We start from the raw sequence: 25,236 nt of genomic DNA on the forward strand, positions 1-25,236 counted from the left end.
AGGAAGAGCAGAGGCTAAGCAAACAAACAAGTCTCTGCGGCAGTATTTCATGTTTAACATTGCGTCTCAAATGTGGGAAAGAGATCCTACATCTGTATCTCATATTGAACAGAGAAAGATGATATCCATGAAATCGATACTGGGGAGTTCTCAGCAGTGTAATGTAGCAACAAGGCTTCAAGCTATTCATGAGATTTACAAAAGATCCATCCGTATCAAATCTCAATCTGTGCTGCTCCTGGCCATTTACATAATAGACCCACTGGACATTAAACTTGACAGACAGAAATTCCACTTATATGTTTACCAGATGGACGTGAGTGAGTTCTCATGCAGTGAGCTAAGCCCAGTTTCAAAATGTGTCAAATCACAGTCTATGCTAACAGTGAAGATATGCGCGTTGAAATGGAAACTGATTCCTGCCCTTGACCGCATGTCAGATTCTAACAGTGTGTCAGAAAGGAAGTATCACCTTAACTCATTTAAGAGACACTTGACCTTTACATCACCTTTAACAATGGTGGAGGAAATATCCATAATAGAGATTCACCAATTCAAGGTCCATTATCAAAAATGTAAACTGAGTGAAAAATAAATAAGTATAGCCCAGTCTAAAATATGGCATTTCAGACAAATTAATGTATTAAGAAATAAATAAGATATGATTCAACTTGTGAAAAACCACTTAAGTTATGTAACATGTTGCAACCTGTACTGATGTTGGATGGTCTTGATCTAACAGATACAAAATGTAACAACAAGCATATCTCAACAATCTCAAACCTTTTTTTGACTGTTAATTATCCCAAAAATTCTGAAGAGAACTTGGGTTTAATTTCAATCATCAACTTCCAAATTTTCACTTTTTCTTTTACAGCTAAACTCACTACTTAAATCACTTAAGTTAATAAATAACAAAAATGCAATACATTTATGGGTAATTCTGAAACCTTTTACTCTGAAACCTCTGTCTAATGAAGTCTTTATTGAAGACTCCAATATGTTCACCCTCTAGCTGCTTACTTTTGTCTGCCTGCTGTTTGGTGCTGGTTCAGAGCATTTCAATTTAAAACAGCCTGTTGTGGCTGAAAACAACCTGACGAGAGTGTTGAGAGTGAACCAAAACATTAAAGTTGCAAGACCATGAAGCAAAAACAAAGAGCTAAAAGGTACTAAAATGCTCCAAAGAGCTAAGGGGAACTGCAGAGTCAGGTGTCAATTCTCTGACACCTTTTTTGATTCCATGTAGTCTTTTGATTCATTGTTGAAGCATTATTTTAATGACAAAATATCACATATTACAAACAATGTGAATGATGAATCTGCAGCTTCCCTTGACTACACAGAGCTTTATATTGAGTTTAGCTGCCGGGACTGCAACTTTATCTTTTTGGGTAACTGTTGCTGCTCTCATAGCGTTGTTTTTAGGGCGCACTCACACTAGGCAATCAGTACCATGCCCAAGCACATGTTGATCCCCAAAGTTCAGTTTGTTTGACTAGTGTGAGCGCTCCGTACCGTGCTCAAGCACAGTACACTTTCTTGGCCCTGGCATGGTTGGAAGAGGTGTGCTTCAGCACGGTACGGTTGTATGTACAAGATGTAACCGCGCTCAGGCCTGGTTTGGGCCAGAGCAATGTGAGTGCAGGCCAGCGGGGGGACTGGGGAAGAGGGAAAATCGTGCTTCGGCATGGTACGGAGCAGGTGTGTCAAGTTTGAGTGCGCCCTTAGACACAACACGCAGCTGTGAAAAAGCCCTAAAAACCCAACGTATCCTATATGCTCAGCTTCAGACTGCAAAAAGACACCATTAGAGACCAGCTGGTGAACATAGTGGAGCATTTAGCAGCTAAGGAGCCAAATAAATTACAGTAAGAGACCGAAAATAGAGCTAATAAAAGAGTGAATATTAGACTGCAACTCTGCCAGGTGACAGAAGCTCATGTCCAAATGAATGATAATATTGCTCCAGAACTGTTGGAAGTGTACACAAGAAACTTTTTGTTCACACGTTCACCATATCAACTTAAAAGGTGATATGTCAGTATTGTTTTCGCAACTTCTTTCTATTGCCCCAAGTGGCCAAACAATCTAAATCTATTATTGCAGGTTCATTTTAGTGCAACTTTAATGCATTTACGCACTGCCAACTATCAATGAACCATATCCTCTATAGAAATTACCTGCTGTGATGTGTGAAATCAGTTTCTCAACCACAAGGCAGTCTTCAGTTAAAATGACTTGAAAAGCTTTAATTTGACTTTGAGAGGAAAATTGTCTTTTTTATCCAAATCTATCCCTCTCACCTGCAGCACACAGATAACCTGCATTTTTTCGTAAGCGCATTAGTTCCACCAGTGATGGATGCTGAGACTCACTGAATGAGATATTAATCTCTGGGACCTGCCAGGAGTGTTTTGGCACTTTGACGTCCGCCTCCAGTCATTGTTATTATCTGACTGTTTTCTCTCCTTCTTCCTCTCGGGCCAAAATTCCTGTCTACTGAGAGATTTAGCTGATCAGACCCCGACATCTCCTGACGGTTACCTCAGCACCTTCCAGTTGTTGCCGGTAATATCAAGCAGAGCCAGGGAGCAGATGGGAGGAGGGTGAGTCAGCCCTCCATGTCCCTCTGATTGGAAACAGACACCTGGATGTTTGCACCTCTCGCACAGCAGGGGCAAGAGGAACCGGAGGCTGCATTATAGGATTCATTCCACTCACATTTAATGTCTAACTTTCATACATGAGCATGCTACAGCAACTCAAAACATGACACCTTGAGTTATATGCTCTGCAAAGATGTTATCACATATTATTAGTTCAGTAATCGTGCTCAAGAAAAGAAATTGATTTTTTGTGCCTTGGCTCTTCTGAGCTCCCAGTTGTCCAGCCAATGTTCCTCTTCATTTCATTCAATTAGTTTCAAAGAGGACATGATTTTACCACCATTGACCCTGGGCTGCCCTCTCCCATTCACCTTTGACCAGTAAAATTGAAGTGCTTCTGTCCCTCGAGCTGTTTGCACAAGTCTTAATGGTCAGAAGACAGTGTGTATTCTCCTCTCATTAGTCTGAGCAGACGATGTTGCTTTCACAATATGTACCCTTCTGCTACTGCTAATTTGAAGTCAAAGCACCAATTAAAACTTATCCGAGGTGGTGTTATGAAACCAGGAAACCGCTCATCTAACATTTGCCACATAAGCTTCAACCAATTAGGTTAAAAGACTGTGGTGGGAGATAAACTGGTAAATTGGAAACACAAAGTGAAATAACGGTTAAGTAGCTGCTGAGGTGCTGCTAACCCATACCTGCCTGTGTTTTGGTTTAAGGATTTGTATTTCACACTCATACAATTGACATTAAGGCCTAACATTAAAAAATGGTCTTTCTTTCCAAGACGAAAAGAACGGTTGAGTGAGGAGGCAGATAGCCTTGCTGGCACACAGTGGAGAAAAGCTGGCTCTCTTAAAAAACACTTTTAAGGCTTGCTAGAGTAGACGTCCTGTCACAAAAAATATCTTAAATATCGTAAAACAAGGAGATGAGCTTGAAGGAGAGTTCACAGGTTGTATGAGTTCATGGCACAGTGGTCGGACACATAAACACATTCACTATCCAAGAACAATGGATAAACAATAGCACCCATTGACTATGTAACCGTGGTCTTTACACACACACACACGCAAAACACATTGACAGATTGTTTTTTTGGATAGCTAAAAAGTGATGTTGTAGTTTTGTGACTGTGGGTCTTACATACAGCCTATTCAGTACAACTAAATGTGATGAGATTCAGGTGAAACTAATGCTTCAGTATAACACATCTGCCTCCTAATCATTCAGCATGCACTGGTATGGCCGACATTGTTTTCATGGGACTTTTGTTTGTCATTGTGCTTGTGACTCGGCTGGATTTTTTTCTTTCACATTACATCTTGTTTCTCTCTGGCTGTAATGTCCTTTAAAGTAGTTTGTCTAAAATTAAATCATCTTTGTCCTTTTGACATTTTCCAACCCATCGTTGTACTAAAGTAAAGTGGGTTTTTTTAGCTTATATGCCCAATTGAATCAAAGTTAAACAACCAGTAAAGACTTTCAGTATACCAACAGCAGCTTTGTGTTAAGGCTGACCCAGTCAGCCAGTTAAGGACAATAGATGAAAGGAAACATTGAGTTATGTTCCTGCAGGGAGTGTAACTGAAGAGCACAAAGACAATGTAACAAGAAGGCTGCTGGCTTCCTGACCATGAAAATGTTACGGCATTATTCTGTCATTCTGACCACCCATTCAGTATAAAATGTAGCCTTGACAAGGGAATGTAACTGAATATACTCTGGATATAATATATACAGTATATATAAAGTCAGCACTACAATTCCAGGTCTTTCTAATCCAGATTCAGCTTTTTGCAACTTTCCAAGAAAAAAAAACACAAGTTGTAATGTTCACAGGGGTACGGAAACCCTGAAGGGCAAGTGACGAAATTGTTTTCTCTGGTGTTTATGACTTGAGAACTGGTGACAAAAAGGTTTTGCCTCAAAGTCTGCCTTCAAAGTTCGTTATTTATTTTCATGTGTGAAACCGAGTGAAAGAACATTTTCAGGAGAAAAATGTCTTTTTCATGTTTGAAACTGAATGGAATTTTTTTTTTTTTTCTTCTGCCAAAGCTTTTTTTTTTCATTTGGTCTTACACATGAAGAAGACATTTTTTTTCTCCTCACTGGCCCCTCAGGGCTTCCATACAGAGGATATAAACAGGGAAAATTGGCAATACATACTGTCTGTTACTTGTTGGAAATGAAAAAGGTCATCGGGGTAAATCATAACACTTTATCTGAAGCATGAACAATTTTATAAAAAAATGGACAAAGTTAGCCAAATTCCCTATTTTTTGCAGTCAGTGTGGAAAATAAACAAGGAGAAGAAACAGACTGTTTATTGTAAAACTATTTACACATATTTGACAGCAGCTGCACACTAGTATGTAACAATACAATCTGTAATTACAATCTGCTGGATCTGTTGTTTCTTTACTCCTGTAGTTGAGACAGTGGAAAACACACTTCTGCACATTTTGTCAGTTTGGATATTTGTAAGGTACATGACGTGGAGCAGTGAGCATGTAGGAAATGACTCATGTATGCTTAATGAATGATTTGTCGTCAGAGTCACATTACATGGTTGGTCTGTGGTCAGCGATTAGTTCACTTGAAACTATAAGCTTTAAGTAAACCTAATGGTGTGGAAGATGGGATGTGGAAATGTGAAAGAGTCTCCAAGTCTGTTCAAGTACTTTCCTGTCAGGTTGAACTTGTTACAAATGCACTGATCAAACAGACACATGGAGTTAATCACATTTATGACACTGAGATGACTCTGGGGTATTTCTTTGCACCAGCCAGTGAACCAAAGTGGACTTTAAGAAGAAATTCAAGATGGACTGGTTCATTATCTTACAGAAATGTGTTAATATGACAGAAAAAAAATATAATACCCTCACGGTCATAATATTACTGTACAAGATTAGTAAAAACATTTCCCTGATCCTGTTGTTTTATATTGGAAACTTGTTATTGAACACTGAGCTCTACCACTTATTATAATGTGGAACTGTGAACCGGTTCAATGCACTGTACAGTCTTAAATCTTTGCTGTTTGACTTTGGATAAGGATCTTATCACCAATGACGACGATAGGCTCTGTCAGTTTAATTGGTCAATCTAGCACAAGTCAATAGATCAGGCGGGCAGCAACTAAAATCTGCAGCTACATGTCAAACAAATGATACAACAAACACGCCTGTCTCTGATTAAAAACGTAAACAGACCTGATGAAACCACAAACAGATTTGTTATAACTTGAGGAAATGAGTGTAAATGAGTCTGCATTTGCAGTGTTTACAAATTACACAGCTACATATAAGGGAATTGTTTTTCTTTATCTTGTACTAAGGACAAATTCAATCTCATTACTTGTCATTACCTGGACAGAAGAATGTCACAACATGAATCTGAGGGGTTGTGAGATGATTATTGAAGCAGGGAGTCATAAAAAACTTAGGGTTAGGACCTTTCTCTGATCTATCCACCTCCTATTTGAATATTTTATCATTTTACTTCTTCAAGCCTATGTCTAGTCAGGGTTTTCCCTTATTCATTCATGAATTGGATCGCTCACAACCCAGACCCTTTTGATGAGAGGTCCTTAAAGCAGCTATTATCAGTGTTTTTTATATTCACAATAGATCATACAACTCTACTTCTATATGATTTGGGAGGCTCTTGGCAAAGAAGGGTTTATATCATCCCTTAGATCATTGTTTTGTTTTATTTGGGCTTGCATTACCCCAAAAAAAGCCTATGTATGCAAACTGAACACCCCAAAACAATGAAGAGAAAAAAGGTTAAATATTGTATTATGTATACATGTATACTCACTATACTATGTACTTAATACTTCCACTCCATTTCATTTTGGAGGCAAATATTGTACTTTTTACTCTATTACATTTATTTGATAATTATAGTTACCAGTTATTTTGCAGAGGATACATGATGTATCACATTTTGGGATTCTTGAGTAGTTCTTACTATGCCAGAAGCATAAATAAAGTAGGAAAGTAAAATCTAATGAATAAAAACTATGTTGACACATTTATGCTTAACAGAGGATCATTACTCCACACTGCTTTATAGAACAGGGACTGTAACATCGAGGCAAAAGATGCCAAAACAAACAATAATCTACTGATGTGTGTAATACCCTGGGATCGAGGTGATGTATTGTTGGGAGAGCACTGACATCACAATCCCCAACCTTGTGCTCCCTGCAACTCCGGTGGCCTTACTGATCATATCACAGCATGAATGAAAAGGCCTTTTGAACCAGGAAAACACAGTGTGAAAAGCTGGGTGTTAGTCCACGGGTGGTCAGCTCCCTCTTGGCAGCCATTCAGGCCCCAAGCAAGGACATAATCTGATTATATTCCCACTTTAATCTCACTAAACACACCTAGGCTAAATGAATTAAACCTGGCTCTGAGTGCTGGAAAAAGAAGAGATAAAACTGCCAACCAGAATGACTTTGATCAGTATATAGAAAGACGTTTTCAGTCACCGTCATCACTTCATAAAGCGTTTCTCACTTTGCACTCCAGTGTGATAATGTCTCCATCCACAGGACACAAGCTGTAACTGAATGTTTTGATGAGTGTGTAGGAAATGCAAACAATACAGTGATGGATGAAGTGAAATAATTTACCTCAAGATATTATATCTAACATTTCCAACTTAAAATGTCTAAAAACAACTACAGATATGGAATATATTTTGTTGAGTTATGTTCTTTAATACATAAACATTTCTGCCTGAGTCACGTCAGGTAGATTTTTATAGGCATCTCGACGTTGGGTACTTTACAATGAAGAACAATGAACTCCCATGATCCCACACTACTTCACAACATCAAACTACTTTGTTGTGCATTGTTTTGATTGAGAGACCTCTAGCAGCAGATGACTCATAGTGTGCATCTCAGTAAAAGTCTAGAAATATTCTATTGCAGTTTTAGGTACAGCAATAAACATCTTTACCGAAGTAATGGTGCATTATTGTCCAAAAAAAAGTAAAAGCACTCATTATGCAGCAGCCTCTTTCAGATTTTCAGAATATTTATTATATTGTAGGGATAATGTTACCCATGCAATGCATTAATGTGAGGCAACATTTTAAGGTGGTAGTTGAAGTGAATTGGTATATTTATACAATTAAGACAGTTTTGTTGCCCATATTTTCATGTGTAAAATTTTAACCTGCAGAATAACCTAAAAAGTAGAAAGTAACATAATATTATGTCACTCAGTGCCTAAGTTGCATTTTGGGTAATGTAGGCACCAGGTTTTGAAAAGGAAGTATGCGTGGAATAAAGGAGGCGATATCTCTGGTTCTGCTGTATCGATTTTGATCATTTGTTTTTAAACTGTACATAATTATTCCAACAGTGGAGTGCAGTGCTAGATCAGAGGACTGTTTTTCTGGCACCTACATAACCCACAGTGCAACTCAGCCACTGAGTGACATCACAGGAAGCAATTTATCAGATTGCATGCAGCTTCCTCTGGAGCCACAAAAGGCTTTATACTACTTTTTACACATACGCAGTACTACCACCCATGACCTGTAAACACATTTCAGTGTGTAAAATTGGTGGAGTTACCCTTTAATTCAGTGGGAGGTTGTGGTCATGTTACAAGGCAACACCATCATTAAAACACCAAATAGTAAAATTTCTCGTGGGAGCTCTGAAACCACATGAAAGATCCAGACACTTCTAAGCGTATCTGACAACTGCTCCGGCCTCCCGTGGTGCATTTTATGTTGTTAAATCCTTGATTTTTCACAGTCATCTGATTTTAACAGGATGAGCATGACATCTATGCTCACCAGCAGGTGGCACTGCAACACCAATCTGAGTGATCTGTGCTTGGTGAACAGTTATTTTCATGCACATGTTCAACACACTTATACACCGTAACAAACACATTAAAGCTTGCTAAGGAATAAAAATGCAGCGCCACGATTCTCTGAAACGGTGTTGCATGCATTTACAATAAAAATGGTGCACGAACAACTTCATCCTCAGTCATCTGCAATCACAATTTTATCACAAGACAATAAAAATGAGGCATTTCTGTGAGGTTTCATTCATTTATTGTTTTGTTAATGTTTGTGCAAGGATAAGAGTTACAAAAATCTACAGACTAGACATGATAATATATCCTGTTCCTATCATACAATGTTATTTATACAAGTATCCTTTAACAGTATGTATATATTCAATCCAATGTACCCATTACACTTTAAAGATATATTGATCATCCTTATAAGACAAACGACAAAAACCACCAACAGTAAAAGAGTTCATCTAAACACCCACACAGCCTGAACTGACCGTGTGCAATCTAGACATTATGTAAGCTTCAATGATACTGATGTGCTATATCATGTTTCTAGTACGACTTCGTCAAAATGAAAACACAGAACCTACAAATGCTGCTCAGTTCCCTGTAGTGTTCTTAAGTGCATTAGTCACTTGTAGGAGAACATTTTACTTGTTTATTGAGGTAACACAGCTAATCTTTTTTTATATAGAGATGACTATATTATAAGAGCATTTTACTGCTTTGCTTGTATTAGTTATAGGGGTGGCATGTCTATAATGTTTACAATATTTTTCACTGTTCTCTGTGTTAACTGTCGCCTGATCTACTTCTGCCCTCCACTGACCCATTCTGAGATTAATGAAAGAAGGAAAAATATAGTTATGGCTGAGATAAGTTTCATGTTCTTGTCTCCTGTTATGAAGCTTGAGAAGTACATTTTGGAACAGCTTGCCAGTACTGACAGGCAGCAAACGCTTTGACTTTATCAGATGGAGTCACAGTGCGTTTGTAACAGTTCTGGTCATCTGCTGAGGAGATGCAACAAAGAGGGGCACAGTCTCAGGTTGTTTCTGATTGTGTTGCTGCACTGCTACCTATTAGCCAGTGAGGCCACCACTGCCAGATGTTGTGATGACAGAGCTGCCAGGAGTATTTGTTGCTGACCAATCCCACCGAAACAAAAACACTATACTGCTGTGAAATTTACCGGGAGCTTTCGAACTTCTTACTCTTCTTCTTATGAACAAAGAATTAATTGAACATTTTTACCAATATGGGGGTGTAGAAAGCACTGCTGTCTACGATAATAATAACTTCTCAAAATAGTGGTTCTACTTCGTATGTAATTTCCTTCGAACCATCATCTAGTGGCCACTAGAAGAACTGCAACTTAATGCGACTAGCCTGGTTTTACCACTCAGCCAAGGGCTGCGTCTGAAATCACTGCCTGGTTCACAAACTTGCATCTCCCCAAATTATAGACATAAAAATAGTTGAATCTATAGTGAACAATAAATTGAGATTTCCAGTAGGGGTAGACTGATTATTATTGCCAGTACTAATGAATCAGCATCATTTTACGTCATCACCAACAGGTTTTGGGTCACACACAGCCCAGTGGCTAGGATAAAATATCTTAATGTTTCTGCAAAAAAATGATATTCATATTTGTACGTGTCATGGACTCCGTACCATATTGACATTTCTGAAATATGTGTCATATAACGTTCACATTACATGTATATGACCCGACTTAAATATCATGAGATGGCCAAGTCATGCGAGAAGGCAGCCGAGCCTTTAACACTGCTTTTCAACAACACACTATCATGATAGACTTCAGCCGAGGCCTATTAAGGAGACCTCTTGACATCTCCAGCCATGAATGTGGCCTGACCCTAACCAAGTGATTTTTGTGCCTAAACCTAACTCGACCATAAGCATGACGTAAAATGTAAAACTTAACATAAAGAAACAAAGTTGCAACGTATCGGTGGTTTGCAGAAACGTACAATGCCAACATTTATTGTGACAATTGGGTTGTCACACAACTGTAATTTTCTGCCATCTATAAAACGTGATGCTCGGCATCATGGGATTGTTTGTGCAAAATAGTTTACACGCCATGCAAACCACTTTTTCACTTCAGTTTTTGAGGGAGTAACACAACTGTATATTTCCCACTCAGAATTCAGACACTCGTATAAATGGCGGACAGCTCCTAAACAGACAAATGGTGAGTAATTTCAGACACAGTCCTTACGCTCGCTCGTATATGCTGGCACTTTGGGAAAGGCTCTCTAATAAAACTTCTGTCAATATAAATGGTTGCCAAAGAGTTTTGGCTTTTATAGACTATATAGACCACCAGCAGAGACTGGATGTCTAGATAATTAGTGGTGAATTATAGTATTCCCTTAAGTGTTCCTTCATAATGCAGAATGAAACCAGATACAAAGTCCAAGCTCATAGCATTTCTCTAAACTAATAACATGAGATGCTTTATTGTCAGAGTTTTCAGTAAACAGAAGTATTTTCCAGTGCATCCCTTCTTTTTTTTTAATCCAGCATGGCTATTCAGCATGGTATAAAATCATTCTCATAAATTTAAATCCTATTTCTGTGTAATATTGTAATACAGTACATTAACCTGTCCACCAGCAAGTCAATGTGGGCACACAGTTGTCAGAAACCAGCAGTAGCTGTCCTACACTATACATGATTAGTGGTAAATATTCACCATAGACTGATGTAATCACAATCACTCGGTATCCACAATGTCTTTCAACCGCTTGCCTAGTGACTGACTGGAGCTACATGTTACCTTGTTTGTCTGAGGATGAGGAGGAGGTGGATGGTGATGGGGAAGGAGGTTTGGGAAAGACCCTGTCAGTGGGTGTGATTCCTGGGCTGCCAAGACCAGAGGAACTAGAGCTGCTGGAGCGGTGTGGTCCGTGGCCCTGTCCGATCACTGGAGCAGGCCGGACGGGTCTGACAGGTGGGGGCCTTAGAGGTGCATTCGGTCTACGGACCGACAGAGCAGGTTTAAAAGTGGTCATGGTCTCAGAGGTGGAGCTGCTGCTGGTACGTCGCTGGGCTGCATCTGGATCCCTGATCACCATGGTGTGGAGAGGGCTGCCAGGCGGATCCTGGGCTCCACCGCTGTGTTTGAGGGGCTCCAGAGTGTCCAAAACAACATCGGGCGCGTGTTTGGCTACATTCTGTCGCTCCAGCTCGCGCAACTCATGGAGAGCTGTATTCATGGTTTTCTCTATATCCTGACAAACATGAGCAGAAGGGAAATGATGTCAGTTTGATTAATATGCACACACATTCCCTCTTGTGTACATGGCACTTCTATTCTACTTCTGCAACTTTTGGTTACTGTTTACACACTGTTCCCTTGTGCTGCTGTGTCAATTGAATTTCTCTAATGGGGGATCAATAAAGGCATGTTTTCATAATGTCATAGCTTTGCGACGATGGAAGAAGTCCAGAAAAACATGCACATGGGAGACGTTATCCTTTCAAACACGTGGTTAAACATCTATTTTAACTCAAACCATCATTTCCTAAACATAAGCAAGTAGTATTGTTCCCTGATTCTGACCAAACTGTGACACTAGGAATAAAACCAAAACAGGCTAATAACTACAGTATAGATGAACTTGATATATTGATCTAAGTATAAAGTCTGTCAACAAAAACGTATTGTTTTAAGTAGGGTTGGTGTATTAATAATACAGTAGTTTACATACAATTTCAATACATTTAGACTAAATTGGAAAGCATCCATGTACTTGCTCCCATGATTGTTTTTGGTCAGGAACATCAGACCTCTGAACAAACCTATGCCTTTAACTCCACTAACCATGCAGTGTCTGAGTCAACAGAGCTCCCACTATATTTATTTCAAAGTCTATTCCTACACTCACTCTTACCTCAGCGAGTGCTTCAGCCTCGAGGGTTTTGTGATCTCCTAAACTTGCGTGCCGAGCGGTGCTGGGTGAAGATCGTTGAGAGTGGCTGTCGATAAAGGCCTTTCTGTCTGGGTGGTTGATGCAGCCGGCGCTGCCAAAAGTAGTGAGACGCCGCTTCTCTGGACTTTCTGCTGGGCCCCGGGTAACTGCTATTTTGTGTGGGCTGCAGGGCCGAGGCATCACCCTCGGGGGCTGATCTGGAAGTCTGTTGGGGCTGTGACTATCAGCGCCGTTCCTGTGGCGTGGAACTGCTGCTCCATCTGATCGCACTCTCACCCTAAGAAAAATCACACTTCATCAGCTTCAATGTCTTGACTTGAACAGTTGAACTGTAATTCCAAACCCAAGATTTTGTCCATAAGCCATAATTTATCATGACACCATACACCATGTACTGTCTACACTGTATGCATTGTGTGTGTTCTCACCTTCCCAATGCTGCTCCAAAGCGGTGCTCAGGGGTGTGTTCACAAGGAGACTGACGTTCATTTCTGGATGAGGATCTTTCGTCGTGGTGTGGTCCACTGCTGGCTCCACTGTCGCTCCTCTGAAGGCTATCTGAGAATGCATCATCCCTACAGAGACAGACAGAAGGGACTCATCTCCATTTTGTCCTCAGGAAATGTTAATATTGGCTTTTATTTTAAGAAATCGAACTTTGTAAAAGTTTGATCTCTCGAACCGCACGATAGGAATCTTTACCAATTACATTTTTGCCACATAAACAACACAAAAATCAAAAAATGTCATCAGCACAGTGAGCCTCATTACTTTTCCAGACAAAATTAATCACTTAGCAGACCCTGGAAGCCACTGCTGGTAGCACATACATCATTCTTCTTTTTAATTTGGTGTTAATTTTGTGACCTGCCCTGTGCTGCAGGAGAGGTTATCAGACTGGAGTGGAAATTAAAGGGTGAGACATTACCCGACTGCTTGTCCAGTACAAAAAAATGTTCCTTCCTTACTAATTTACAGCCAATTGCCAAATGATAGCCATTTTTACAAAAAACTGGCAGGAAAACAGGAGCATTTTATTCACACTGATCCTTACTAAGGTTTTATAAGGCCAAGCACTTTGAAAACACAACACAGCTCATGAAGGCGGTAAGAATAGAAACATGCATTCTGGGAAAATGGAGGAACATAAATAATGACCAAGCCCAAAGCAGATGTTCTCCTGAAGCCGAACTAAGGTACTACCTCCTTAACTGGATCACTTTTCTTATGCAGTTTTGTACTAAAATAATGTCTTTTTGATAAACCAAAAATCTTATTGTGGTTATCTTTTTGTGTGCTTCAAAAATGTGTCTTACTCACATGTCCTGTACCACAATATACTGATGAGGAATCAGCCCATCCACACCGTTATGTCGACCCTCCCACCAGTCCTCAGATGCTCGCAGGTAGAGTAACAAAGACGCTCCCTTCTTGAAAGAAAGCTCTCGAGGACTTCGGCCCACGTAGTCAAACTTTGCGATGGCCTCGATCTGCTCCAACTCTGCAACACAAAGAATACAAAGATTTGTATAAAAATCCAATTTGAGACCTCTGATTTTAAGCTCTTACGGGTGCAGCTGCAGTTTGTGTTTGGTGACTCACCTTCATCGCTAGTGTTGGGTCCAGTACCATTGTCAACCTCGTCAAGAGCTCCTGGCTCACTGTGGGGGCTTTCACTGCACAGAGGGAGAGAGTCCAACAGTCAGAGGCGCAAAAGAACAGACGGACAGTCCTTCAGTCCATGAAACAAATACGATTTCTGACTCAGTAGGATTTTAGTGTTTCTCACAAAATGTTAGTTTCAGAAGTGGCAAGCATCCAAATAATAAATGAAATCAAATGTGTTGTTAATTTTGCGAAATCTGTTTTTGTTTGTGTGTGCTGTCCTGGCAATATCAAGTTTGTGTAAAACCAGCGACTTGGATGAATTTTGAGCAGATTGTTTCCTGTGAATTAATTTATAGCATGAGCCACAGCCTCTCCATAAACTACACATTAACACATCGTGGACGTCTTGCACTTACCAGTACTCCTCCCCACCAGCCATGCACTTTTCATATACAGGTCCGTCCAACTCACGCTGGGTCGGGAAGATGGCCTCATTGTGGATGATAATGGTCTTAATGACCTCGTTAACATGCGCCTGGCAAGACACGGGGTCCTGGTCATCTGGTATTGGCATCAGTGTCGGACCAAAGCAGATCGCCAGGTTGTAGGGGTCCATCATGTTCTCATCACTGTACTGAGAAAGACTGGAGAGACAAAAGTAATTAGATCTACTTTATTTAAGAGTCAAAAAAGTGGAATTAGTTGTGATGGGACTTACTGATTCAGAAATGCAAACAGGTATCTCATGACGATGATCACAGGCCGCTGAAGGGTCACAATAATCTGCTGAAGGTGATGAGCTCTTTCAGCACCCGAGTCAAGCTCTGAAACGAAAAGAAAGAGAGAAAAAAAAAATTAAAGAAAGCAACACTAAATAAAGACCTTAAATTTTTTAGATGGTTTCCTGGAATGTGACTCACTGGTTGTAGATATGAGGTCAAGGAAACGCTCCTTGGGGAACAGCGGGTTTTCCAGCCCCCTGAAGTAGAGCTTAAGAACGCCCGCCACAGAGTTGATGTCATGATCGCTCTGATCGTCCACCAGTGGATCCTCTCCTACAGACATTCAACCCACTCATTAATCATTCTCCAACATCAGCATTCCCGTATTAGGTACCGATGCAATCTTTAAAGTGTATTTCAGGTTGTGATGTTAATGTAAACATTGAGAGTGGAGTTATGTTTCCTCATTTATTATGACCCCAAGATGTGGATCGTATGCATTATGCATCTGAAAGCGTTATCATGTCCATTAAAGGGGTTACATGTGACACACAGGCTCTTTTATTTGCACTTTAGAGGCCTGTGGGGGAGACTGTGGCTTTTGAGGTGGACAAAACGCAATTTAAAATCAATCAAGAGAAGATGGCCAAGCACACTGGGACTAACCTCTTTCAAATGCATTCTTAATATCGTTGACTTCGACCTGGGAGCCTGGAACTCGAAATATACCTTGCTGCTGAAGACCTGCGGACAGATAGAGGCGTTAAGGTAACTAGGAAAAACAGGTACGAGCGCAGATGTCCTTTCATTGAATTTCATTGCACATTTGCAAGAGCAGCAGCTGGTCCTCACAGTACATGTTGTGATGTATGCATTTAAAGCCAGAAAGTTCAAGCAAAGTTTAAAGAAAATGTATGTACTGTATGTGTCAAAAAGTGTGAGAGCAGACATGACAGCCCAGAGCAGTCTGCAGCAGAAAGCAAAAGATGAAAGAATGTGTTACGAGATCAAAGCTGCAGTCTGCTCGAAGATTTTTATAACTAATTGGTCATTAGGGTCTTGGCTGACATTTCTAGTCAATTAGTTGTTTGTTCTGGTCCTTTAATAGGTACTGAAGTATTTAGTCCTTACTGGATTAAATGATAATCACATACAGTACATGTCTTGGCTATAATCATTGCAAAAATGCTCCCGTCACTAATAAGAACTTGATTTTATGAGATATGTATCAGATGTTGTCAGCAAATTTAACAAATTGTTTAGTTAAACAATGCTATTAAGCTCTTTTCAAGCAAACACTTCCAGGAACCACTGAGCCACAGCAACTAAAAAATGAGGGCGGCTTCTGAAATATTAAAGGGACTCTGTGCTGAACTTCTGCGTTGTGCTGGAAGCCAGTCGTTTGATTATGTTAGTGGACTCCATTTCTAAATTAATTCTAAGTGCTATATCGTAGGCAACTGGACGTGTTTCAGTAACTGAACACGTCCAGTTGCCTACGATATAGCACTTAGAATTACCATGACCTGGATGACTGAGAACCTTCATCAACACATTTCCACATTAGCTACTTATAGTGGAGCAGAGAAAGGCACTATGAATACTATATATCTAGGATATGTACAGTTTAATCGAGTATGAGAAAGCGCAGGTTGCTTTGTGCATAATTTTGTGTAAAGACAAAACATATGAACACAGTAGGAACCTACCGTACAGATTGATGTATCGAACGCAGCTCTCAACCACCACTGGTATAGGCTGCCCTGAGTCCTACCAGACAGATTTAAATGATCATTATTGGAAGCACATAAGCAACAAGTAATGGAAAACGAGTAGTCATGCCAGAAGGGTGTTATCATCATCAGAAGCTTACAGAGGCAGTCCCTCAAATGAATTAACTTCACACAGTTGAAAGACCATTGCAAATCATTTAATGAATTTTTAAACAACTGATATTCAAAGTGTGTAGACAAAAACAGGCAGAACAAAAATCATGTCGGTGTTTGCACCACCATATATGACTATTACTGGAGTATTTTCAAAGGAATGCCAACAGGACAGAGGCACAGACATGTTGGTTAGCATACTGAACACAGTGTGATGACCCCCGCCCTGCTATAAGACAGAGTACCTGACTCCTGGCACGGACATTCCGTCTTCCCCTGGGCAGAGAGCAGTAAGGCACGTAGACAGAGGAAGAGAGGCAACAACAACCACAACAGGTTAGTGAGAGGGAGAGGCAGATTGTACAGAGAGAGAAAAAGAGGAGGTCTGGCCTGAGAGAGGAGCCAAAGCATCAGTGCCTTGTTGGGGTGTGAGACATGAGGACGCGGCTCGGTGGAGGGAGTGTGTGGGAGGGAGGGTGCTACCCGAGAGGATGGGAGGGGGTGGAGGCTACAAACAATAAAGCATTTTATCAGCCAGAGAGGACAATTTGATGGAAAATTAAAAGCTGAATTGTAGGGCTGCAACTAACTTTTTCATTATCGATTAATCTGCCCTGGATTAACTGATTGAATCATTTGTTTTTAAATGTCAGGATTTAGAGACAAATGGCCATCGCGGTCTCCTAAAGCTCAAGGTGTCACTGAATTACTTTGACTATTTGGATTTTTTGGGTTGAAAATCACTTAAACTATTAATCGCTTCTCAAAGTTCTTCTTCCGGTCAACTGATCATTTTAGCTCTACTGAATCCTGATGTTCATCTCCACTGCTTTTGATGCACATTCTGCCTGCTTGTCCCTGTTTGATTGAGCATTAGAGTGGAGGATGTGGCCATGTGTTTATTTGCATAGTCGAGCATGGCTGGTTCGCGGCCAACTGACATTCACGAAGCCAAATTAATTCAGCGCCCGAGGGCTGGGGGCTCACAGAAGAAAGGAACGTTAAAAGAACACCCTGCACCAGCGTGGAGCTTATGAAATCAAACCACCTCCAGAACATGTTTGATTGCTTTTCACCCTCACCCTGTCTTTCCTGAATGGCAAGACTGTGAAGACAAGGCAATGAGCAAGAGGGAAAGTCAGTGCATGAGTGAGCCAACGTTTGGGTAAAAAAGAGTGGGCAAAGGCAAGAGAACCCCCAAGGACTGCTAGTGAGACAGCTGAGCTCATGGAGAGACAAAGAGCACAGATGGGCCAATACCTGAATGAAGGCCTCCATATTGCCGTTAAACAGCTTACGGTTAAAAATGGAGCGAGGTCTAGACTTCCGCATTCTCTGGGGTTTAGGGGGAAGAGTGGGGGGCCTGGGGAGATGGTGGGGGGTGTATGGTTGGTACATGATCAATATGAATAATAATGCAACTGGTTTGACTATACATCAAAAATACATTTTCACATCAACAAAACACATAATGTTCAAAACTTAAAGGAATAGTTTGACAATACTTGTCAAGAGTTAGATGAGAGGATCAACAACACTTGTGTTAATAGGCTACAATAAATATGAAGCTACAGCCAAACATAGGGAACATGTCCCAACCACTTTTTAGAAGTATAATTTGTTAAAAATGTTCTAAAAAAAAAATAGCTTGCACCAACGAATGTTAAATAACAGAAGAGAATTTGTTAAAAGAATTTGCTTAACCCCGAAGTAAAGCGTACACCCCACTATAAACTAATCAGCAGCCTACAACATGTGTAGTAAAGCTATTATTGCTCGTTAGGTCATAAAAGTGATCAGCATTTCTGAAAAATCTGAATGTAATATATTAGGTGGACTGATTCATTCAAAGACTGGTAACCGGGGAAACAGCTGTCCTGACTGTCTTAAGTTTGATTGTGTCGGTTTCCTCTGCAAAAAGTGAAAAAATAGCTTGTTTGCTAGCTATTTCAAGCAAGCGGTTTGCAGCTGTTTCTAATCTCTATGCTAGGTTATGCTAGCTATTAGCGGTAGCTTCATATTTAACATACAATCACAATAGTGGTGCCGATCTTCTCAGAACTTTTGGCAAAAAAGGAGCATATAAGCATATTTCCAACTCTCAGTCTATTCCTTTAAATAGACCCTTAGATGGAGCCAGTGTAACAAACATTTTCAAAGACAAAAGGAAATTATCACACACAAAATTCAATAAAGATTTAACTGCATTTAATGAAATTTACCACTGATAAAATTCAAGCCCTTGTATTATTTTTTTAAATCATGAGCCTTCCTTGTCAATATTTATTAATATTCAGCTCACTGAATTGTTCATAAATTGAACAACTGCAGGACATTATCCCTCTCACTGGCATTTAATTTATACTCCTAAATTCTCCCAATAGATAGAGACTAGGAAGAACAACTCCCAGCAGCACTTTCTCTAATTAGGATCGAACCTTTTGTTCAATAAACAAGAGAGAAGCTTAAACTATTCCCACACTGTGATCTCATTCCTGCCATATCCAGGGACACAGGAAGGATTTCACACATCATCGCCTACTTTATTCACCCACTTGTCAATGAACACCTTACCTTGTTGTCCCATATTCAGCCCTCTCCCCTAAAACGAAAAACAGCAGAGAAAAAAGACTAAATTAGTATACGCTAGTTTTACAATCACAGAAGTTAGCTGTACGCTTGAGTGCTGGCCGACTATACAAGGCTGGCAGATGGAGACGGAAAGGGGTGTTATGAGAAAACGGGCATCTATTCAGTCAGACTCAATGGGGTGAGCACTATGGCTGTATTTGACTCACCGCCAGGCAGCGGTCATTCAGCGGTCGCCCTAGAAACGGCACAAGAGCCCCAGAAGGGGATAGCCTGTCTACTTGCTCTGCAGAGTAGAAAATAGATCCAGGGGCAAAAACAGTGGGAGGCTGCGGGAGCTGATTTATACAGTGTGATGATTCCATGATATGTGCACCACATTCGCACGCACACACACACATCTCGCTGTACGCAAACAAATTAAGGCCTCACTTTGATCAGTCAATCAGAAATGTTTGTTGGGGGATCACGTCATGTGTAAAGCAGCTTCCAGCACAATCCGACTTTATGTCAAACACACAGAATTCCAGCCCTGAAGCAGACATTTGCATGAGTCTGGGGTAGAAACACAATGACATGGAATATACAGTTTTCTTCACTCTTATGGCTGAGGGTAATGCATATTAAATAAGAGTAATGTATCAATGTACCCTTTAAGCACAGTACAAGTAGTACAATGGGACCTTTTTTAGGTCCAAAAAATGTCAAGCTGTCCCATAAATGACGACTTCAGTATAACACAATTATGGATTGGACGGAGCTCAATTTCCCCAACCTGTAAATATTTTTTACTTTCCGCCAAGGAGGTGATGTTTTCACCCGTGTCAGTTTGATTGTTGGTTGGTTTGTTACCAGGATTACACAAAAACTTCTCATCAGATTTCCATAAAACCTGGATGAAGAAGAGATCTCTGCTCAGATTACACCTCGTTAACTTCTGATGTGGATCCAGATAACGGGACTGATCCAGGTATTTTGATCCAGGAGTAATGCATGTATCTTGATTTAAAAAAGCATGCATATTTAGGTAGCTGGTATCTATGAGTGAGCACAAAAGGACACTGTTGGGCCTTGGAGGAGGTATGCACTCTACTATTGATACTCCTTATATTAAGCTTAATGTAAATGACTGACACTCATCTATGACCACCACTTCTCCTCCCCACTAATGTATGACACAATCAGCCTCACCTTCTCCTAGCGTCTGCTTCAGAAGGTCATGCTTGGCCTGCAGTTTCACAATGAGATTGCTGCCATTCAAGTACTCTTTGTATTTCTGCGGAAGAAAAAGATGAGACGAACGGCGACAGGATTATTTCTGGTTTCAGTGTATGCGGTCCATGCTGCAGTGCCTTTGTGCTCTCATTTGTCTGAGAACTCACAGTGAAGTAGAAGCCCTCAGTCTCCTGCTGATTGGCTCGTCTCTTACTGATGTTTGCCTTGCTCATGTAGGAGTCAGAGGAAGCAGATTTGACCGACTCTGTGGATTGGCTGTGCTGGAAGGCCTCTGACACATCGAAGTCCTCCACTGTGAGCATGTCCTGAAGGGTCTGCATGGTTGCGTCGAGGGTCTTCCTCACCTGACACACACATACACACACACAGCAGACAAACACGACTGAAACTTCAATTCAAATCGCATGTGATATTCTTGTTAAATATATTCATATGAAATCTGTACACATCAAAACAACTGAAGGATATTGTAATTATACCTGATGTGCATATTTACAAATACATCTTAGTGTCACAAACAAGCTGTGTGGTGCAAACAAGCTTGAACCACTGGAGGCCATTTTCACAGCGCTTTGACTGACACACCGCAAACAACGGAGTAATTAGCTTCCTCCCAGGAAGCATCGTGACATGAAAGATTAACTACGATCCTTCCATGTGTGTCAGACAGGAAGGCAGCCAGCATATCCATATTCATGACTGACAGGCTCTGACACATATACACACCCAGGTGACCTTTAAACAGATCCACGTGAGTCACAGTGGCCTTGGCGACTCTGCATGCCGGGGTGGCCCTCCAGTGGAGGCAGAGGACGACCCCACAGGTCAGTGTCAGATGATCTAAAGATGAACATGCAGGGTGACAGTCCTGAAGTCTGGTTGTTTTTGTTACGTGTTACCGTGACAGTTGTTTTGGGTGTTGGCTGCCAATCCCAGTTTAAAAGCCAATGCCGTTATTAAAACGCTTCAGGTGCTGATAGTCAAAACAAACAGCTCTTTGATGCGTCATAATTCAATTCATTCATTCATTCAAAGGGGCTTTATTGGCATGAAAGTTTAACAACAATGTTGCCAAAGCATCTGTCCAAACACTCGGACATAACATAACAAATAACAACACAAACACAACACCAAGATTGACAAATTGCAGGATAAACTGAAATTTGATAAACTGTACAAGCAGTAATTCTGCTACTGAGGCGGTCATAATAGAGAAGCAGCTTATCAAATGAAGCATTTTAAAGCCTCATCTTTTCTTCAAGGATAAGTTCAACACTTTGAGGAATGCACCGTGTCTCTTTGTTTGGCTGAGATATGAATGAGACCATTAATGTACATATGAAACTACTAGCAGCTGCAAGGTAGCTTAGCTTAGCATGAGCTCTAGAAACCGCTAAACTGGCTCTGTCCAAAGGTATGAAAATCTGCTTTCCAGCACCACTAAAACGTATTCATTAAAGCTGCTGTCAGTGACATATTTGTATTAAAATAAGTGTTAAATAGCACTGTCAGAGTGTTTGGTCAGTAACCCATGTGTTTCCCTCTGTTTCCAGTCTTTCTGCTAAACTAGGCTAACCCGGCAGCTTGTTGTAGATTCATATTTAATGGACCCAAAGAGTTCATAAAAAAGCCCTCAATGTCAAACTGTTCCTAAATAACTTTGCATCACAGATGGCTCAAATCCGTCCTTTTTCAAAAGACTTCAATACCGGTGAACATTGTGTCCCGTTACAGACCATCCTTCATATAGAGCAGCAGATATGCATCTCTAAACCATCTTCCTGTTCTGCTACATGTGGTCGCTTTTGATTGATCGTTTGAAAGATAAGACATTAATTTCCTGCTGCAGTATTTCACAATGGCCTCAGCAACTCAGACTATTGTGTGCACTTCATTTTACTATACAGAATACAAGGGTTGTGTTTTGTTTTTCACCACCATTCCAGATATAACCAACAATTTCCTGGAGGAAACCCTGTGTTTACTGTATATGAATAATTATCCACAAAAGAGTCCAAAAGATGATGCAACAGCATCTTTATATGACTCAAAGCCATATGTCCTCCTCCTCTCTGAGTCAACAGAAAAGGACATTTCTGTGTACAGCACACTTGCAGTGAATTAAACGCTGACACTGGCTCCCTTCAACCCCCCGTGCACTCTCACCTCTTCATTCTCTATCTTCAGCGTGGCCAGGCGAGACTGCAGCTGGTGGTGGCGCATCAAGAGCTCTGTCTGGACAGGCTGCTGTGCACTCACCTGACACACCTGGGATTAGGAAAGAAAGGGAACGATCACCGGGAGGATTTTACATAGAGAACAGCATTACATTAAATTGCACTAAGACCTACAAACAAACCGTCCTTACAGGCTTATTCGCTACAGTGCCTCACCTCATCCCCCATGTGTGGTTGATAGTCAAAGCACGCTGGAGGACAGAAGATCTGGCTGTGCGTGTCCATAAACCTGAGCTTGTCTCCTCTGATGTCCATAGCGTCGACCGCTCCCTCCAGCAAGTCTAGTCCCTCGTGACGAGAAGTCTCCAGGCTGTACTCTGCAGACAGATACGTTCTCAAGGTGCGTGCCAGGCTTGCATGGTAACCTAAGTCGCAACACTGAGGACAAGAAGTAAAACACATAGTAATCATAAAGCAATAAAAGGCCTGTAAAGCAAACACTGAGATATTTGCATTTTTGGCTCTGACTGTAATTACTCACATCTATCATGTCTGAGACATCATGGATGTAGTATTTGGCCACCAGGGCATTGGTAGCTGCCAGATTGAGAAGATAGTCGTTCCGAGCCTTTGTGCACTTGAGCTTGTTTTCAGAGTACTTGGCTTGTCTCTAGGGAGAAAAATAGAGAGAGTCCCATCATTGCAGGATGTAAAATGGATTCCTAATGTACTCAAGGAATGCATTACTACATCAGTCTGATTTAATCCTGTATCATCTCTCAATATGTGCAATACTTTGGTCTTCTTGTGTCTTTAATGACATTTCCCAGTGTCATTTGAGCAAATAGCGACTGGTGAAATTCAAGAAGATCATTACGAAGACATTTGAAAATGATTTGCTCTTGAGCGTAGATGCCTTTAATGTACAACACATCTATCATATCAGTCAACCAGTATGAATCAGTCAACCCAAACAGACCTTCTCCTTCATCTTCTCCATCTTCTTGACAGAGCTCCGTCGCTGTGGACGTTCATCATGACCGTACCGCAGCAGGCTGGAACCAATGTCGTTGGCCTTGCCGATGTGCTTCTCTTCCTGTTTCTCTGCGTCCTTCAGCTTGCTCTCAGCACTGAGGCTCTCGGTGTGGTACATGTGGTACGTCTTCATAACCTGTAAAAACACACATCTTAGGGCAAACTCTACACAAATGCCAAGGGCATCATAGTGGAACTAGTAAGTCGTTGTTAAAAGGGAAGCGAATTTGAGAAGGAGAAATCACAGAGCAGAACCACATGTTAAATGTTACATACATATCTGTTACATTTAACTTTAACTCAAGTATGATGTCAAACACATTAAACCAGGTCCAATCAATTGACAGCCTGTAGCCCGAGGCATACATAAATCTGATATACGACAAAATATGTAAACTACAATATCCATGTATATGCCACACACATATACACAACATTCATTTGTTTATATTTGACTGGAAAAAACATGACAAATGGCTCCATACAGCTCCTGAGGCGTTATCCAGGTCTCGGGAAGTCCCAAGATACCAACATTTTTTGAAAAGACATTATTTACAACCCCAACGCACGGTCGAGCTCCTGCACCCACTTCAGACGGGGTGCGGTTAACGCTTTTAGCTTAGCAGCTAGGTTGAAGATTTTGTCTTTATAAAGGGTGTAAATAACGTCTCTTCAAATCATTTTTCATTCGTTCAGGGCTCCGGAAATTTGGATAACACTGGGCGACTTGTATGGAGCCATTTAATGTTTTTTATTTCAGGTGGTTGTTTTCACATTTTAAAACAAGTCCCCATCTACTTCAGTTGCAACGCTGTTTTGCTGTGAACCTCCAGAAATGCTTTATGGACCACGAAACTTCACGCAACTTTCCATCAGGGGTGAGATGATGCTGACTGAATTTTTATTTTTGGGTGAACTTGTCCTTTAAGCTGTGCAATGGATCTGTGTTAACACCAACATGCAGTTGGTTGGGCTGTGAAGCTGTTAAATATATGAACGTATGACAGTATTCACCGAAGGAGTTTCATTTACGCAGACACGTTACGTTGTTTGCGAAATAAAATGTGCAGGTCATCATTTTGTTAAGCCATAATCATGATACGGTTAAAAAAAAAGACTGTTCCAAGCCCCGAGTGTAAATTACATGAACTCATGTGACCCACGAACATATTTATTTTCATCACACTCGTAAACATTAGGGAGTGTCACTTACTCACCCTGCTCTGGGGAGCGTCATATTTTGATTGGCATTTCCTAAGTTTGCTGGAGGTGTTATACTGGGTGCGTCTGCTGCTGATGTGTCTACATTTTTGTAGATTGTTCGTCCTCACCGCAGCATTGCAGCGGGTTAAAAAAAGGACACCAGCAATGTAAAACAAGCACTGGTAGTTTAATGACAACCACGGTTCATCAAAAACATTGGACACTCCCACTGTTCAGTCTGCATCTGAGGAATTTGAAGAGACTCATGTTTCATAGCGCTACTAAAGAGATCCCATGTAAATGTTTAACTAGTCAACAGTGCAATTAAACAACATCTGCTCCTCCATCGCTCAC

At 40.8% G+C, this 25,236-nt stretch overlaps 1 protein-coding gene across 2 annotated transcripts in view; it reads right to left on the reverse strand.

The window, feature by feature from the left end:
• Positions 1 to 8,697: 8,697 nt before the first annotated feature.
• LOC140998512 (SLIT-ROBO Rho GTPase-activating protein 3-like) overlaps positions 8,698 to 25,236 on the reverse strand; it is a 36,235-nt gene continuing 19,696 nt past the window's right edge. The window contains exons 5-22 of one of the 2 annotated variants that reach the window (XM_073468827.1): positions 23,624 to 23,815; positions 23,186 to 23,314; positions 22,861 to 23,082; positions 22,634 to 22,735; positions 20,614 to 20,811; positions 20,423 to 20,507; positions 19,217 to 19,244; positions 16,888 to 16,918; positions 16,466 to 16,526; positions 15,423 to 15,500; positions 14,955 to 15,089; positions 14,753 to 14,858; positions 14,451 to 14,678; positions 14,029 to 14,102; positions 13,747 to 13,927; positions 12,855 to 13,001; positions 12,388 to 12,703; positions 8,698 to 11,724 (exon numbers count right to left, since the gene is read on the reverse strand). In XM_073468827.1, coding sequence (XP_073324928.1) covers positions 11,260 to 11,724; positions 12,388 to 12,703; positions 12,855 to 13,001; positions 13,747 to 13,927; positions 14,029 to 14,102; positions 14,451 to 14,678; positions 14,753 to 14,858; positions 14,955 to 15,089; positions 15,423 to 15,500; positions 16,466 to 16,526; positions 16,888 to 16,918; positions 19,217 to 19,244; positions 20,423 to 20,507; positions 20,614 to 20,811; positions 22,634 to 22,735; positions 22,861 to 23,082; positions 23,186 to 23,314; positions 23,624 to 23,815 — 2,778 coding nt within the window. In that variant the 3' untranslated portion in view covers positions 8,698 to 11,259. Of the gene's footprint in view, positions 11,725 to 12,387; positions 12,704 to 12,854; positions 13,002 to 13,746; positions 13,928 to 14,028; positions 14,103 to 14,450; positions 14,679 to 14,752; positions 14,859 to 14,954; positions 15,090 to 15,422; positions 15,501 to 16,465; positions 16,527 to 16,887; positions 16,919 to 17,902; positions 18,006 to 19,216; positions 19,245 to 20,422; positions 20,508 to 20,613; positions 20,812 to 22,633; positions 22,736 to 22,860; positions 23,083 to 23,185; positions 23,315 to 23,623; positions 23,816 to 25,236 lie in introns of both variants that reach the window. The other variant, XM_073468826.1, reaches the window with a different exon arrangement.

The sequence above is a fragment of the Pagrus major genome, chromosome 6 (assembly GCF_040436345.1).
Source record: "Pagrus major chromosome 6, Pma_NU_1.0".
In the NCBI taxonomy this organism is placed as follows: domain Eukaryota; kingdom Metazoa; phylum Chordata; class Actinopteri; order Spariformes; family Sparidae; genus Pagrus; species Pagrus major.